At 42.0% G+C, this 19,197-nt stretch overlaps 1 protein-coding gene across 1 annotated transcript in view; it reads left to right on the top strand.

Moving 5' to 3' along the window:
• LOC128304045 (uncharacterized) overlaps positions 1 to 19,197 on the top strand; it is a 38,435-nt gene that overhangs the window by 11,169 nt on the left and 8,069 nt on the right. The window contains exons 2-6 of the mRNA XM_053041168.1: positions 11,235 to 11,443; positions 12,771 to 12,906; positions 12,988 to 13,121; positions 14,851 to 14,973; positions 16,095 to 16,323. Coding sequence (XP_052897128.1) covers positions 11,235 to 11,443; positions 12,771 to 12,906; positions 12,988 to 13,121; positions 14,851 to 14,973; positions 16,095 to 16,323 — 831 coding nt within the window. The remainder of the gene's footprint in view (positions 1 to 11,234; positions 11,444 to 12,770; positions 12,907 to 12,987; positions 13,122 to 14,850; positions 14,974 to 16,094; positions 16,324 to 19,197) is intronic.

Here is a 19,197-nt window from a genome sequence, read left to right as displayed (position 1 = left end):
CGCATTGCATTGCAAGTTGGTTGCAAAGTTAGTGTTTAAACATTGCATACCTTTCGGCGGTTTTTGAGCAAAATTGCTGTACTAGGTGCTACCTCTTCCGTGGATGCTCTCCTGGTACTATACATTCGGAAATCCTGGTGCAATTTCGTTTATACTTTAAAGTCACAAAGTCGATATTCTTCTTTACATTTAATTAATTACATAGAAACAAATGTTTTATATAACCAAGGAAGATATTTCTGATCAATTTTGTACCTTTTAAATTTATTTTTTTGCTATAAATTAACTCTGCTGTTAAATTTTCAAAAATCGCACAATCAACACAAATTTTTTGGGGCCCCCAACACGGCGAGGCCCTAGGCGACCGCCTACTCCGCCTACCGTTTGATCCGTCGCTGTCTTAATGTAATGTATTACTAGATTTAAAACCATCGCTGTCCAGAAAATACTTGAAATATACAATTCGCAACTCGTCAGCCAATAGTTTTCTTGCTCTATTACACGAACGTGCTCATTTTCTTAACATAACTTATAGATACTAATAATTACATGGAGCAAATCATGCTTCCTAAGAAATCGGAAACAATTTCGGCGAGAAAATTCAATCCAACACCAATGATTTTATGATTGATCGGCGAAATACACATCTGGCGTAAATGCCAACCAACAAAAAATATGAACAACGAAATGTTTAATCAAAGAAAAATTCCTTCCATCGCTCATTTGAAACCCCCCCCCCCCCCCCCCATCGCGTCGATTCCTGCTGTGTCTTCAACGTGTGTCCGGATCCGGGAACTTTCCCCATTTTCCCGGGCAGATTACATTATGTAAAAAAAGGCATAAAAATGAACTGAAAAATGTGACCAACCATTAAATCGTGGCATAATTGTAAAACGCTCAGGTAGAACCGTTTTTCTTCCTGCTGATTAATGTTGCAACGGTGGAAAATGGTGGCACAATTTATGTTTTTTTTCACTTTTTTTCTCCCTCCTGCTGGTGTTTTGGTGGATTCCTTAGGTGGGGAGCAGTTGGCGTAATGGGGTGGTATGTTTGCCGAAAGCGTGCCGTTTCGTAACGGGATGAAACAGCTTTTTGTTGGAGCTCGGTGCCGATGCCGGTGATTTCGATTCGAACCCTGAAAATGAACCAATTTCGTTTGCGCTTTTGAACTTCATTAAACTTCCCGACGATTTTTGTGCCAGTAGCAGTAGCCCCGGTTGTGGGTGTGTGTGTGTGTGGCGGTGCCCCGATCGTCTGGCACGTCATCAATAAGCACACACGTGCGTGGGGTGCGTCCGGCGGTGTTGATGCGGTGGTTGGAAATGGAAAGAAATGCATGTGGTTTGCCTGTTCCTTTGCCAGCCCTGATGTATGCTTATCAATTTCTCATCTTAATAGACTTCTGAAGCTCGCTTCGGTGAACGAGGGCTCGCAACCAGCCCAAGCCGAGGTAATGCAACAAAAAAAAACCGAATCCCAGTAGAAAGAACGTGAAAAACCACGAACGAAACGATTGGAAAAACGGAACCTGCACCGGGTACGGAATTCACTTTCGATAAACTTAAACTGTACGTTACGCTAAACGATATACGTTCTGGGTGGTCGATCGGTCGTCGGCACTGCCAGCCCGGCAACGGAACGTAAACCGGATCCGTGCTCTATTGCTTTCCACTGGCTTGCGATTCAACACTGCGAGCGGGACGGGACATTTTTCTTCCGTCCAATTCCTGGAACTGAAGCGTGCAGCCATGCTGTCGATATTCGGTGCACGTATTTTTGGCATGTTGTGTGCAAAACTGCTAACCTCCCGGCATGGCCACCGAAGGCAGCCAACAGCAAGGAGAAATGGAAGAATGTTTTATGCTTGTACTGTATCACTTTGTTGTTCCCCGTACTGGTGAGGTTGTGATATTTGGTGAAGTTGGTGCTTGCTTGCGCTTTTTTTGCGAAGCGGAGATGAAGCGAAGAATTCCTTCTTTCAAAAGCGAAGCGTGTTTTAACTGTTGTACGCTCTGGATGCACTTTACAGCTGGAACGTTGGGATGCTAATTTATGATATTTGAGCCGAGAATGGGAAGCCGAATGAGCAGGCAGCTCGATTGGCACACTGTTTTTTTCTTCTACCACACGGAACAGTTTTTGTTTTGTTCGGTTTTTGGCGAACATGGCAGCATCTCGTGATCATGGTCGTTATTGGTATTTTCAACCAATGCTCATTCAAACGATGATTTTGCCATTTTGCTCCATGAATAAGTGATGTTGTGGGTACGCTTTTTAAAACAGCTTTGAAATGTTGACGTCTTTTAGTACGATTTCTCAGTTTTTCGTTTATTAAATATTGCAGTTGTGGTTTCAGTTGTGCTACGTTTGAAATTGATTATGCAAATAAATCAAATGACATGATGAATAGAGTTTAAAGACTATCATCATGGTCCTGTGTCAATCGTCGGTCTTAGTAAATTGTAAAACAGTTTTATTTAAAGCTCTTAGAAGAAAGCATGGATTACCATGCACGTAATGGTTCTTTATAAATTAATAGGCACACAAAACATGTCCAAATTATTCAAAATTAGAAAGATACTCATTTGACTAAAACTGCGATGATTAAAATTAACTCGCCTAAATGTATGCAACACGTATTGCAGGAGGTTGAAGGGGTTTGTGAATATATCCCGCAATAACAATCAGATCTAGTAAGTCATGCCCTATAGAGGCTTTTTATACTTATTTTTACGTAGAAAGATTAGATTGTTAATCAGTCAGCTTTTCTACGCGTGATACCTTCTGTTGAATTTGTAATACTAATTTTTGGTGAGCTTCAAATACATACCATACCATAGATTGACAGATAATTAATTAAATCTCGTTTGATGATTTAAACCGAAAACATGGCTATATTACTATGAACGCACCCCAGGATGAGCAGTTCTATAGTTTACAGTTTATACGGAGTAGAGATTTTAAAATGGCCAATAATTCACGGAATTCACAAGGAGAAATTTACTTTGACAAGCTAAAAAGGAAAAAAAAACAATACAGCTACAAAGCGAAAACCAGGTTGAATACTACCGTCGGAAAGTTTTCCAAGAAATCCTGAAATGTAGTTTCTGGAAAATGTCCTCGAGGATTATGTTATCTTGATGCTCTAAATAATGATTAAATTTGCTAATTGATTTAGCACTTCGTTTGAATTTTGGTCTCTTCTTGGATTTTCGGATGATTATAGAGTGAGTATAATCAACCCGTGTTTAAAACAAACATTTACGCTTATTCTACATGTCGTCACCCATGGTAACCGGGAATCCTTCGTGACGATGAACCCGTTGCGAGGGTGGTAAATATTTATCATTCGGTAGGAATAATTGGCATCGTAGAGCAATGAGCGTCTGGGAGCTAAATTGATTCGTGGTGAACCCTGGCAACACACACACACACACACACTCACACCCCCGGCAGATACACCACATACACACGCGAAAACACTTATGAGTTCTAGAAGGAAAGCATTCGACAAGTCGTTCAGGTTTTTGCACGCTATGAATTCCAACTTTCGTTCTCTCTCTCCCTTTTTCTTGTGCTCCTTTTAACGCAAGTCACTCTCTTACATTTAAGATTAGTAGAATGGCATCCTCGTTAGTATATGCTAGTCGTTTTTGCTACGATGTATAAAAACACGTTATGCTTCAATTTATTCAACACCAAAAACGTTCCGAAAACGAGTTTTATGCGAAAACGAACGACATTTGAAGATGTTTGTTTGTTGATTGGCAATGATGTGATGATGGTACATGGGTACTTCGCTGCTTTACAGTGCATTCAGAGTTGAGATGGAGCCATTGAACTCATTGCATTTGCGGTACAACAACAACACCAAGTGTGTACAGCAAGAGTAGATTTATGTCAAACAGTAGATTCACATGATTTACACAGCAGTGCGCCTAAAGTTATGCATTGTTTGGATATTTGACCTTTTTTAATATTCTGAATATGATGAGCTAATCTGTTGCAGAATACCAATTATAACTTTATGTAAGGAACTGCTCGAAACTCCTCAGAACTCTTTGACACCTCCGTGGGGTAACTTGAATTAAAGTAATTTCTAACGGGTACACTTGATTTTAAGCAGAAAACAAAATTGCTAAAAAACTTACTTGAAACATTTATCTCCCAGAAAAGATTGCTCAGAGCTACATTACTGCTTTCAGCATGGTATGCTAACCCGTTTTAACGCATTCTGTCAACAAATTCTATCCTCTCCTATAAAGTAGAAAAATAATGTGATAAACGCAGCTAAAATGCTTATTTAACCATCCCATTATTCTGACAGCACTGGAACGGAGTCGAGAAAATGGTCCCCTGTCAGGTACGGGTGTTATACTCGCCTGACTAAAGTTTACGGACGTGCATATGTCGGGCCAATAATTGCATTACTCGGTACCCATCAACTTTCACTGTACGGTAGCGGCCTTTGATCGTGAACATTTGTAGCGTGTCAAGTGCAAAGGAAAACTTACCCAGTGGAAAGTATAACAAAAAGTAGCCTAGCCTAGTAGACTTAAGCGGTTTAATTTCAGAGCGCACGTCGGTCGGGTCGATGGTTTTGATGGAATATTGGCTATACCACAGGTGGATTAAAAGCTATGAAACTGCAAGATGCTGTACAGGAAACAATGAAATGGGGAATACAGTAATCTAAAATGGAGAAGTACATGCAAGTCATAGAGTGAACTTAAAAGCGATTTCCAATAAATTTAATTTTTAAGAAACTAAAATAGCATAAATGTAAAACAATCCGAAGTGATTTTATGCACGTCAGGACGATAAATTCTTGCACTGAACCTGTGGCACGTTCCATAAACTTTTCCCGACTGCTTGTGCGATAACTTTTCACTCTCTGTTTAGCTTCTCTTAGGATTTATGTAGTTCATTAGCTTGCTTGCTGTTGCTTGGAACATCGGAAAACTGCACAAAGTGTTTAAAGTTTAGCTCAGCTTTGAAGTTGTTGCGTTACGCATGCAACGAGTCAGCCCGGACGATACCAGAGATACCCGAACCGGATCGGTGAATTTTTCAATCATCCAACCACAAACATAGTTACGAACCGGCAAGAAGTAGTTACGGTACGGGAAAATCGAGAGTGAGAGCGAGAGAGAGAGAGAGAGAGAGAGAGTGAGAGAGAGAGAAAGAGTAAGCATTAATCTAATTTATCTGCAGTTGTTTCGTGGGTTGAGAGGTACTAATGGTAAAGGAACTTTGGAGGTACTCGGGACAGAAAGCTTTTCATGTGGTTTGCGAAAATTCCTTCATCATCCAAGCAATGCCCGGGCCGGACCCGGTGGGTTTATCGTACCTGTTCGATTACTGCACACGATTCCCGCCCTGGTTGAGATCGTTTAGGAGTTGGCTCACAGCACCCGACGTTGCTCAAAAGTCGGAAAAGGCAATGATGAAGTGCCTTCCAGGGAACATTCACCGGGGAAGAAGCAGAACGCACACTTTATTGCAGCCAAAGTACCGGCACATGAATGTTTCGAAATATGATTGATATCTTCGTTCGTTCTGACCGGTAGCAGGGACCACTGGCACCGCTCATTCGCCTCCCTACCGTGCCGGTCCACCGTACACGGGCCGGTGTATTATTTCGATCGTACCGGGGTTGCTTAGCTTCCTGGACCTGGGGTGTGGAATCTTTAGCTACAATTTTTACCTCTTTACTGTGTCGCCCACCCGGGCGATTCATTCGCAAACCGAAGCACAAAACAAAATCGTCCGGTAATCGATAAACTTAAAAACCATTTATCAACATTGACTGCTAATATCCTGTCAGTAACCGTAGCGAAATAACAAATTGAATTCAACTCATGATCGGGTTTTCCCATCCGTTCCCTTCTGTTTTTTTTGTTGTTGGTCGATCCAACAACCCCAAAACTTGAGCGGAAAAGATTGTTCCGAACGATTCAACGACCCAAAAAATAAAGAAATGGGAAGAAAACACAACAACAAACTTCAGTAATGCCACCGAATGGAAAAGCATAAAAGCTAGAAGTTGGACATAAAACAAATGGCGCTTGTTTTTTATTCGACTCGTAAATCAATTGCGTTCACCACTGCTGAGGGGGTGAGTTTTTGTTCTTTTTTTTTTGTGTTTTGAGGCAAATGTAAACCACCAGCCAGAAAAGGGTGAAACGCACGATTAGACATCGAGCGTATGAGTGCCACTGACCGGCTGGGCCGGCGGAAAGGGAGATGCCTTAGCCGGACGGTTTTATGGGCGCCCTGTTGAGAGTCCTTCGAGATTTCCGTGAATGGGATAATATAACCAGCGGCAGGTCGCTGTGGTCCAAGCAAGAGCGCGGGTTGTTATCTTACCACCCTGATCGTATCATTTGCTCACTTGTTTTCCTGTGAATAATGGGAAGATAAACATGGTTAGTAAATAAAGTTTTTGGCTTTATTTTTCGTCCTGTAATGTGTTTTCTAGCGACAGCAACGGTTTTGTATCGACCAAACGCGTTTGGGTGTAATGAATCATGCAAAACAGGTTGATGCTTGAAGTGAGTTCTGTTATGCATTCATTTTAATTGGTCGCACACTGCGTAAGTAGAGCAATTCGAAGGAATTAAATTTGATCTTTTTCGTACGTGGATTTTAAGAATACATCGAATGTTGGAGTACGGTACTGATAGATTTTTTATCCGTTTTTGGCTCATAATGCATTGTTTTTCTTAAAGAGCTAAATATCTATGCCATTTATACTCTCAACAAGGAGGACATTTATTAGCTCTGGAAAGCGGTGTATGTACGGTCATCAGTTTAATACTAGATGGTCATTGTATCGCGCCTAGAGTTATGCAATTCTTCTGTTACTAAATCATTGGACAGCCTTAAATTTCTAGCAGTCTTTTAAAGCCACCGATCATTTGGCTTCTTTACTGTAATGTAGTATCCGAGCATATTCATATTATATGAACCACAATGAACCACTTTGCAGGATTGTTTTTTTAAATAAAATATTTATAGTTACTGATTAATCAAACTACTGAAAATTAATGCTGAAAATTGTTACAGCATTTTTCTACTGGCTAAGAAAGCTACAGTGCACCATACTATATTACTTCAAAACACAATCCGGTTGATTTCAATATTTTAAAGTTTATGGGTAGGATAAAATTAGTCAATGACTTTAAGAGGTGTGATGACGCCTAAAGCTAGGCAACACACATTGAATTTAAATTTGCTCAAAATTTACAACAGAAAATCAAAAGAACTAAGAATTATAACCAAATTAGGTTCTAAGCATAAGGTTCTATCGATGCTACGTTCTTACAATTAAGCATTATTAATTGTCTGCTTATGTTTGATCCATTATGCTTTTCCCATTAGACAATCCTGCTCTAGCCGTTGTCCCATTACCGAAGCGTTCCCAAAAATTATCACCGCCATCGCAATCTTTTCCCAGGCACAAGAAGCTCCGAGTTAGTGATTAACGAAATGAAAAACCAGTCGTAAACTCTCATTCTACCACCGACAGTACCTATTAAACCATTAGTTCCCTACGGTAGGACGCCGAGCAACTGGAGGCCCGAGGAGCAAAGGAAAACGAACATTGCAGCGATGTACGTTTTCATTTGGAAATGATCCAGAAATGAATCTTACGCCAAACTGGAACCGGTTCGGTAAGAATCTAGTTAGGAAAAGGGGCCAAGAGCATCAAATTACTCCTGAAATGTCTATAAATCTTGACGAAAAACACATAAATTATGTGGCGCACACTAAACGGTGGCCGGTTCTAGGTTGGAGGTTTAGTTTGATGCGATTCGCTTTTGCGGGGTGATTTGCATGTTGGATGAGTGTATCGAGGAACTTACCTACCGCCACGCTATCTAGTTCATCGACGAACGCTTGGTCCATTAATTTAACGTTGCTCGATCTCAATTGTTCGGACCAGTATCATATGCAAGCGCGAGACCGACACGCTCCAGCCGTGTAAAACTTCTCGGGAATGGCAAAGAATGAAAAAAAAACGGCGGCTCTTTTCGGCTTTTAGCACGGTTAGTACCGGGTCGAGCTTTTGCTGAAGAAGCAAACTTTTTACACTGCAGCTCTCGATTTCGCGTGCTAAAAACTAAACCACTTCCCCAGCTTTCCAGCGCTAGAGCGAGCGAACAGCACAAGGATAATGGCTTTTTGAGCTCATAGTTAGAGATTCCTCACCCGGCTGTATCCTCTTGTTCCCCGTTTCCGCCTAGAAAGCGAACTCAAGTTAACTTTTGCTAACACAGGAAAAAAACAAGCGAAAGAACTCAAGTGGAGAAATTGTGCCGAAAAATCTTTCAAGGACCGTGCGTTCGTGCAAAATAGTTCACCAGCGGTACGGATAATGCCTCGTTAATGATCAAAAGTTTCTGTTGCCCCGTTCCCGAAAAAAGGGCACCCGAGCCCGAGATGCCGGAAAAAATGGCGAATTGAAGTGAAATCTAGCAGAACACTTTACGGTGTTCGGAAAGGGGGGCAGCAGCACCGCGCGATGGGTAGTTGGCAGGCAGATCTTGGCAGGCAGGCTGGCACCGAATGGTCGTCATTTTGTTGCACAACTACAACGCTGCTGCTTGGCGTATTTGGGTATTTGGGTGCTGCTGCATGCTCACCGCATGTTCGTTGTTTTGCTGGGGAAGTTCGGAAGATTCCAACATCCCCAAAACGGTGTGTGTGTGTGTGTGTGTGTTCCCCAAAGCGGAAGAATGCGAACGCCTATAAAGATGACCGGTTTATGACCGCTGCCATTCACATATTTTATCAATTTTTCCATCACACCATCCGAACAGCAGGAAGCCTTCATTCGATTCGGAACGTTGCCTTCGCTCACCCAGAGGATGGCACGTAAGCGAAATGTATTCGCCACCAGAGACAACATCAAGATCCTGTCCACAAGAAGTCATCGTCTCGTGTGTGGGTGTGTGTGAGTGTGTGTGCAACACTTGTGCAACTCGAGCTGTGGTACGATTATCGTCATGTGCTGCACGGGATTTATGTCCCACCGGAGGAGGTGCACAATCGTCCTGGGCCGTGTGTGCAACATGTGGCAGAATGGTTGGCGGCCACTGTAGCACTTTTCTTACATCTTTCCTAATTGGCACTACAATTGATATCTCGCGGGAACGCACCAGCTGCGCTGTACGTGCCGGGAACGGTCGCATTGTTGCCCCGCACACAACGGTACAATTGACATCGTATTGTTATGGTTCTGGCCAGACGAAGACGTCTTTATTATTACTGGCTTGCTGTGCTCCACACGCCAAACAAACGGTTATCTGTCAAACGGTTTAACGTTGACACTTAAGCGATCAAAGCAAGCAGCAGCCAGAAATGTGCGGATTACTGTGATCCGCTTTTTACTGCCATTGTTGTTGCCGCATCTCACGATGGTAACAAATCTTTATTTTATGTCCTGTTTGCTTCATAAACTTTTTGGGTTTTTTCTTCTTCTTAATCCTCTATCCTATCTCCAGCATCCAGTTGTCGTCGCTATTGTTTCCATCTTTAATCTACACTCTGTAGGTTGGTGGGTTGTGTTTGGTGTGGCTGTTCAACATGAAAGTGACACCCATTTCCCCACTCACGCCCCTTCACACCCCTCCCACTCTCCTTTTCCTTTCAACCTGAACGGTGGACAAACACAAACACACACTAACACACGGGCAGACAAATTGTAGCAGTCGATTAAAAACAGACTTTCGCCATCGAAATTGGCGTAACAGTGAAATTTAATTACTTTCCAACAGTGTAATTACACTTGAAACGATTGCCTGCGACGAACACGTACACGGCACTCTTACGGTGAGGGGGGGGGGGGGGGGGGACATTTTTTTGGGTTTGTATTTGTGTGGCGTTTCAGTTTTCAACTGTACGACGGTCCACTCCCCACTCTTCCCACAGGCCGTCCGTTGAAACTTGCTTCGGACGTTGTAGTAACAGTTTCGAAAATGCTCACACCATTTTGGGTAAAAAAGCTGTAAATGTGGTACAGTGTGTAACAAAAAAAGCAAAACTTCAAACCGCTGACTTGGCTAATGAGAAGTTGGTTAGTTTGATCGAAAGGGAAACTTTCGGTGACTGTGTAGTAAGACGTTTTTTTTTCGTTTTTACGATTTATTGCTTCCACCAGCACGGGAGTTAATGGGTGAAGATATTGTTTATCTTTTTTGGTACGTTTATTGCACTAGTAAGTCAAACACATTTACTGCGAACTGATTATGTTAAACACAGGTTAACGTGCGTACAGTTTTATTACATAGTACCGTAATGAAAGTTGCGTGTTTATTGTCTTTACATGAAAGAAGCGTGGATTAAAATAATTTATTTGAGTAATTTTATTAACAACACGATAATTTCATTCCTCTTCAAGTTCATGACGCAGGTCAGCTCGTCGTTTGCTCTTTTTTAAATAATACTTAACACAATACAAATCAACACTGATACCAGATCATAAAAACGACTTCAGGAGTTATCAAAACATTGTAGATAAATTTATGTTTATGTCCAAAAAGAGTGTAGCTAACCCTTTACTTTTATTTATTCAAACATATTGATATCTTAATAAATATATAAATATCTTTCTGATGCTAATCGGCAAACGGGGTATGGCTTACATTACTATTACTGTTCGCAGCGATTTATGTCCTCTTAATGTAACTTTAAAACACATCTAGAAAAAAAGTTTATCTTTATTCTATGAGCAAATAAAATCGCTAAAAAAAGAAAGTCAAACCCCTTTCATCTACAGGGAAATAGATTCCACAATCAGTTACACATTATCAGTTGACACTCCATGGAAGTTGTGCTCCTTTATTCGCTAATAAATCCGATCAGTACTAAACCGTTCAACGCGAGATGTTAGTGTGGCCATTATCCTGGTTCGGAGCAGAAAAAGGTATAAACTCATCCCCCCCCATTTTTATCGTTAAGTATCCAACCCAAATCGTTACGTCGGCAAAATCGCTTAAAGTCGATTATTGACTCCATCGACACCAACATGCACAGATGGGTTCGTTTTCACCCAACGCCAACACCACGCGCCGTGAAGTTTGTGGGGAGCCGGGAGATGCTGAGTATCAATGCGAACCTTTCCGCCTCACACGAAGCTTTTCATAAATGCAATTTCCATCACCGAACGATCTTTAGCTCATCCCAATTTCCCATTCTATATACCGCTCTCTCTCTCTCTCTCTCTCTAGATCTCGTCATCACGCTGAAGGACGTGCGCGTCAGTGTTCCGGTCGCCATCAAGCGGGGCGATAATGCAAATTTGATCTGCCATTACGACATGGAGGGTGCCGAGCTGTACTCCGTCAAGTGGTACAAGGGAAAGCGTGAGTTTTTCCGCTACACACCGAAGGAAATACCCGCCCTGAAATCGTTCGTCGTCGCGGGACTCTCGGTGGAGGTGAGTTCGTTGTTTGAGGCCGGTGAGCACGGATGGCACGATTTGCGTCCCGGCCCGTAGTGTGTTAGTGTGCGGGAGCCCGAACAGTCGGAACAACCAGCACCAGCAGCGATTGCAGAACAGTTCCCGACTGATATGTAGCCAGAAGTCACAAGGCTACAGTTTGAATCAGACGCTGACGTCAGTCGGTTGGGACGAGGGGTTAGGACAAATGCACATCGTGCCAGGAGTGCCAGGATGGAAATGCATCAACGAAGCAGTAGCACTGCACCGGATGACGATGATTTCTAATCGGGAATTTGCTTCCCACACGCTCGCAATTTCGTTACACAGATCAACGGGATCATAATTATCATTCCTTTGTTGTTGCTGGTGTGGTGGGTTTGTCTTTTTTTTTAGAGTCTATCTTATCCTGCCTTTCGCGGTACCTCTATTCTTCGAAAGCGGTCTGATGCAACCGGTGCATTTCAGATGGTTGCTGATTAACGACGCTGAATCGGCACGCCAGCTTACACGGTGCCCACCACAGCGCCGGGCTCCATGCACAATTAGTTTCCGGAAAAGGGAATTGGGTTAGTCGATGATGCGGCATCGCATAATGACCTGATTGTGTTGCACTGTTGCACACTAATGATGTGTCTGCCGGTGCAGTTTCCAAAATTCCATTGCATTTCTGTGCATTTTACTCGGTTGCAAAATGTGGTTTTGATTTGATTAAATAAATTTCAGTTGCTGCTTGCGCTCAGCAAATAATTGTTTTAGGGAACGGTTTTTACTGCAATTTGATTCAAATGAATCAAATTCATTTTTAATAAGCTAAGTATGGCAAAGAGCATTGATTGCAGGTTAGTTGTAGAATTCATTATGTTGCATAAAACATCATTCATCAAACATCAAACATCATCGATTACATCATTTTAATTATCAGTTGTAAACTGAACCTTTCCACAAAACATAATTTAAACAATGCATTTATCTAAACAGTTCATTGCTGTGGTAAATTACAGTGCGTGCCATAATTTTATGGATATTAGATTTATGGCGTTGTTCCTGAACTCCTGATGAGATTATATAAAAAAACATAATATATTAAAAAAAACTTAGTTAAAACTCATTTTTTTGTAAATTTAGTATAGTTTTTTTGTTCAAATATTCTAACATAATACGCTTGTTATGATTGCTATTAAAATACAAAATGTGTTTAATTGTTGTCATCAAATAATTTGAAATCCATAAAAATTCGCCAACTTAAATCCAGTTAAATTCGCCCTTACGCTTTCATCTTGTTTGCTAAATAATTTCCCCATTTCTGCTTTGCTCATTACAGCGCCCACTATCGAACGGCAGCCATCTCACATTGATGGCGGTCGAGCCTACGGCAACGGGTAAATACAGCTGCGAAGTGTCCGCCGATTTACCGTCATTCGATACGATGATCGTATCCAGCGAGATGGAAGTTGTTGGTAGGTGTTTTTGCAGATTTGGATTTGGTTGAAACAATTCCCGTTTAATCATTTATCTCTCCTTCGCTTTACTTCTTCTAGACGTTCCTGTAACAAAGCCGCTAATTACGGGCATCAAACAGTTCTACCGAATAGGGGACGTAGTGCTGGGGAACTGCACGTCCTACAACTCGAAACCGGCTGCCAATCTTTCCTGGCTGTTGGACGACAAAAAGGTATGCCCGGCTGACAGACCCTTCCTATTCCGACTCCCGATCATTCCTGGAACAGGCCAGTCTTGAGGGCTTAGGTCGTATGACATTGAAATCCGATACGGATGGTTGGAGGTGTGTGGGTGTGTCTCCGTACGCATGGCAAGCAAACTTTCCATCTACCCGCAAGGGGTAAGCGAGATAGAAGGAGTTAGAAATTCAATCAACATGGGAAATCGTTTTATGTATTTAATTAAAACTTTAATCCTTCGGAATATCAATCTTCCGGTGTCGACAAATCCCTGTCATCGCACTGCGACAGGACCGGTATGATGGAACGTTTGGTGTCGCTTCCAGGAAACCGGCCCGGAAGCGATGTGTACTGTCGGAGCCAGCTTTACGGGGAAGGGGAAAGTTCGCACGCGTGCGGTGTGTTACGGTTTTGCTAGTAAATAGTAAATGCTACCAGCCAGTAATTCTGCCAGCATTACGAATCTAAATCTCCACTCTCGTAAGCCACTCTCAGGTTGCTCAGTTTGTATTTTATTTACCCCCGTAAACTTATGCCCCGGGATAAGGGATAATAGGGGTGGGAAGGAGGACGAAGGAGGTGTGGGAGGGGGAGGGGGTGGATGTGACGATGTCGAGTGGCAAACACAATTCCCTTTGGGATGGAACAGTGTGTGTCGTTGGAACCATGGCTCCATATGGTTCCATACAGTATGTCTGTGTGCTCCACCGGTGACGGGACGGTGTACGTTGAGATATGTTTCCATCGGGTGCTAGCGGTGCTAATGTTGCTGGATAAGGTATCCCGGGGCTGGACAGTATCTTGAACGCTGCACAACACACCACACACTAAATCCCTCGTGGACTCCCGGTGGCGGTAAACCTCCCCACACCTTCACCAGTGTTGAACGGTTTGGATCTTGCAAGCGTCCATGTAACTTTGCTTACCGAACGGATCGGACTGGACCGAGCCTGGTGCACATATCGGACACCGGGAACAGGAAGTGACAGTGGCGTTTCTGGTGTGTCGGGTTATTGGGGTTTGGCAAGCGATTTTGTTGGCACGAGATAAACACGAGAAGAATTTGTTGCATAAGATTCATCATCTCGGACGAGTGTTTAGAAAGCTGTTATTTTTTTAACTGCCCTAGCTGAAGGGAACGCTAACGCTAGCTTCATTTTTACATGAATTTTGTATAGTAGTGTTGATACACGATGATTAACAATCTGAACTCGAAGAACAACTTTTAATAAAAAAAACCCTGTGCTGCGGTGAAAACTTCGGAATCAGCCCTCGGTCGAATTTCTGAAGCTGAAGCTGAAGCTGAAGCTGAATTTCTTTTGGAAATGTGGGCAATTTAAGTGTTGATACAGTTTGTGTTGGCTGTCGTGTAGCATTCCCCAGTTATCCGGATTTTCTTTCTACAATTGAGTGTTGTAAAAACCTGAAATGACCTGAGAAATGAGAACCTTTAGAAATAGTTCCCCAAAATTGCCTTTCAACGTATGTATGGATAGTCATCTTCGGCTCCTCCTGTCGGATTGAACTCTTTAAATCAGAGATGGCTTTCATTGCAAACGTGCTTCATTAGTGGTTTTTTTAAGATTCTGCTATTAGATACTACGAATATCCTCCCCGGTTTGATAAAATATTTCAACCCTTACATGTGTAGTAAATTGTACAAAATGCTAATTGTTTATCATTGTTATCTATTAATTTACCCTCTTTCTCTTACGCTTGCAGGTCAATGCATCACAGATGATGCAGTACCCGGTCTACAAGGATCATCGAAGCGGACTCGACACCTCTACCCTTGGATTGTTTTTTCATCTCTCACATCACTTTCTCGGACGAAGTAAACTGAAAGTAGGTGATGTGTACAGATAATACTTGCAAACATTTCATAAGAATACCGGGTTTTCCACTACCCTGCTACTGAGAGTGTGTTGCTTGTTATTAAGCATGAGTTTTTTTGTCCACAGGGTGAATCGTTTTATTGCCTTATCAACACTTCTTTTCATGCGCTCTTTTTATTGCAAAGGAATGAAATCAATTGTACGCTTTAATGCTGCAGAAGGGATGTTTCGAATGAAAATCGGATAAAATGTGTACGAGTGATCTAAATGTCCCAAACATGCTTCCTTTCCTATAATTCAATGCTGCTTCATTGCTTTTACCGCGAAACACTCACTACCCTTGCTTCTTTGTTTCTTCTTCTTTTTCTTTTCTTCGTGCCGGGAGTTTAACTTCTGCCGGAAACAAACAACATCGTCATTTTCCGCCACATTGACGACATACCAGGAAAGCTTCGAACCCCCACCCGACATCGGTGGATGGGCGAACGAGCCGCGGGACGTGCAAGTGTCGCATGAAAAGATGTACAAATATGAAAGATAAGAAGCAACGAGTTCGCTTGGCAGTCGACTTTCCGCCGGTTCGCTTCGCTTTCATCTTCAACGGCGAAAGCGCCTCCTCGAAGACAGCGGCTCAAAGCTTCTATTTTCCACCGTTGGTCCGTTTGAGGTTCCGTTTTTTCCGCAAACATAAATAATCGTTTGCTTCAAGAAACAGCCATCAGTCGCTTTCATGTTCACTCAAACCATTTCCCGCTCGCAGAAAAAGTTGAGCACGATTTCTTGGTCGTCGTACACGAAAGGCAGGCCATGGCAGACCCGCGCCCGCGTTTGTAGCTATTTATCTTTTCCATCACATCGCCGGTGGAAGTGTTGTACGCCTTTCCCAACTCTTCAACACTCTGTTTACGCCGATCGATGATGCGTGACATTGATTAGGAAAAAAGAGAAACAACTTCGTTAGTGGGTTATGTTAGTTAGCCGGTGGCGTGGTGCTGTTTCATCCGGATCTGGAACACTTTATTTCCTGCTGACAAGCAACCACTCAGCGCATATTTCCGCGCAAATTTGCAAGCTGTCACACGCCAACTTACTTTTGACCGGTTATTTCTTTCTTATTTCTTTCCTCTGCAGTTTAGCTGCATTGCTAAAATTCACGACGTCTATGAGCAGCGTGTCGATCGGTGGATCGAGGATGAGCGACCGAAGCTGATGGCCGCCTCGGCGTCACCGGTTGGGCTGAATCCGGTCAACTACGTCCATTCGATCTACGACCAGTCGTCGGCCGCATCTTCCTACCATCATCACGATGGTAGCGATTTCGACAATCAGAACAGCGATGCCTACATGACACAAATACAAGGTAATTTAATAACATTCTGGTGTGATTGACAAAACATTTACTTTGTGGGATAAGATTTGGACAAACGGAGTGTAAAAAGACATTTTTTCCAGATTTTGCCTTGAGAATTGCATACATTTAGGCTGACTTTGAACACCAATTACTTTACAGTAACTTGAAGATGTATTACTTTATGTTACCTTTTGTTATTGAAGCAGAACTCTTTCGTACAAATATCCTTCGTAGCAAGGGGACCTCGGCTCGATATTTATGTGGTTATTAGGTCCGAAGACTCTCTCCGGAAGTATAATGGAGCAGGGCAGAGTGTGAGCAGTAGTTTGATGAGTGTACCTTCATTCCACTCGAATGGCGTGAAGCTGCACCCGTAAAGATGTGCAGATGTATAAAACACCAGTTGAATGTAAAACGACTTCCACACCTACATGCAAACAAAATCGTTTTCGTTGTCTTTTGAAAAAAAAAAACATCTCCAAATAGAACAAGTTCTAGAAGCCTATTTTATTAAACCAACTTAAGCTCCACTCTATGAATGCTTAGAGTGAAATTGTGTATAGTTCAGTCGAGGAGGTTATCAGTAACCATTCGATTAATCTTTAAAATGCAAATATAGTAAATACTGACCATCGCGTGAGTTGTGTATAATAGTAACACACCTGGTTGTATGCAAAGTGAACATTAAATAATCATCGTGTGAGCTTTGCTTAGTGAACCATACACGCAACATACCTTAACAAATTTATGAATAGCAAGCAACTCTTCAAATTTTAACTTCAATATCTAAACTCAGCTGATATAACAGAGATTGGAGTTCCAAAATGGAGAATGACGAAGTAAAATTCGATTATGGCGATTTCGGCGAGTTTATTGACTGTAAATATTTTCATGGTATTCCTATTCAAACTTTCATTTCTTAATGAATTTTCTATAACCATTGCCCCAAAATAGTCTACTAAAGTGCATGTTATGTTAATCTATTACCTATTTACGATTATCATTCAATATAACACTGAAATAGGTAAAGTTGTTTAAGTTTGTTAGCTCAATATAATTTCCTACGTAATCACCAAAATCATTTAAATCACTCATTTTACGTCCCAAATTACTAGGCCATGCTGAAGAATGTCAGACCGATAGACAAACAACACAAAAACGATGCTATTTCAGCGAGCATGGATGTGCTGGTCGGGTATCGGTAGGCCACAATACGCTCATGCGAAAGCAGCGACGCTTTCTGTGCCAAAACAGTTCGGGGGAAAACTCTCGTACACGTTTACACTGCCCTGCATCTGCTAGCTGCTGCCGGCCTGTGCTCCATGCAAGCTGCGAAGGCACAGACAGAATTCAATTAGTTTGCCGAACGGCACATTCATCGCGAGCTTCGCATGCAGATGAGAACGGAAGCCAAAAGTCACAGTGAAGCGTACGATGCCGCCTGCCCATTCCCACCCCAGCAAACCGGTCGACTACAGTGAGAACAACGGTGCTTCTTTTTATTATTTCGTGCCTTTTTTGTGTCAACCTTTCTCAACCCCCTCACATTAACCCGATGGAGTCGCCCGGTCGCTGCGGTGCGGCGTATGCACGCTGCAAGCGTTTTCCGATGGTCGATGACGAAAACGAAAATGTTATTACGTGACCGAAACCTGAACCAACGTCTGCCGCTTCCGGGTGGTGCTAAAACAGCACCTTTCTTTGGCGCTCGGTAGCGCGATCATCGGACGAATAATCGCAAGATGTCTGGTTCGTTGTTTTTTTTTTTAGCTTACAGCCAGCGATTTGCCGTTGGCTAAATTACAAACCATTTTGCATGCCCTGTGCGGTGGTTGCAGCTGCACGGTAATGCAAATTTGACCGACATTGTAATGATATTGCATTTTCTGGTAAATTGAAAAACCGTCTAACGACTAAAGGACTAAGTAAGTGAAGGTTGTTATACTTGCAGCAACAGAGGAAAATGAAACATTTTCATATGTTAAACACACCGATTGCTTAAGATCGATGTTCTTTCTTGGGCGTGAGGCTCACAGACTCACTCTGGGTACCGCCTGACATAAACTTGCGTAATAAAATTAATGGCATTACAGTGACGGCAGTATTTGTAATGTTGGGCTTTCGCTTAAACATTTTCCATGCTCACTTTTTCATATTACGATTAGGATTTGTACAAAATTATTTATTTCTCAATGTTTATTAATCCATTTTTGCGAACTGTATAATACCTTGATTCTCTAGATAATTACTGCTATTTGTTGTAAAGAATATTGCATAACTTTAAGCGCTAAATTCTCACATTGTGATACGCATTTCATTGTTATACTCATAAGGTGCAGGGCCACGAGAGTTGACAAAATGCAGACAAATTTGTCAAGTGACAAAATCAACTTGTCAACTGCAAAAACCCACTATACCGTTGCCGCGCACACAATTGTACTCTTTGACAAAATAAATTGACAAGAATATCCACATGATCGAAGCAGCTCTCGACAGTTGTTACCAAAAAAAAATAACTGTTTTCATATTTTTATTTTTTGTGTAAATATTAGGTGATTTGAGGAATAATGTTAAGATGTAAATTATAATTCATTCAAAAATCAAGCTTAGGTACTTTAAATGAAAAATAAAATATCATTTTCCGATAAAAACTAATATTAACATAATGCCTTACTTAGCAAGCGGTGCAACATTTTGTCCGCATTTTGTCAGGGTTTTGTCAACTTTTTATCGTGGATTTTCTACAAAATGAAGTTTGACAAAAGCTCACAAATACTGACGAAAGCTCCGTTTTGACAAATATGTCAGCATTTTGTCAGCTCTCGTGGCCCTGCACCTATAGAATTTTGAGTCTTGTTGCATTGTCATGACATTAACTAAGGC

The sequence above is a fragment of the Anopheles moucheti genome, chromosome 3 (genome assembly GCF_943734755.1).
Source record: "Anopheles moucheti chromosome 3, idAnoMoucSN_F20_07, whole genome shotgun sequence".
Lineage (NCBI taxonomy): Eukaryota > Metazoa > Arthropoda > Insecta > Diptera > Culicidae > Anopheles > Anopheles moucheti.
Note: the sequence above shows the minus strand (reverse complement) of the source record. Positions and strands in the feature narration are given on the sequence as shown.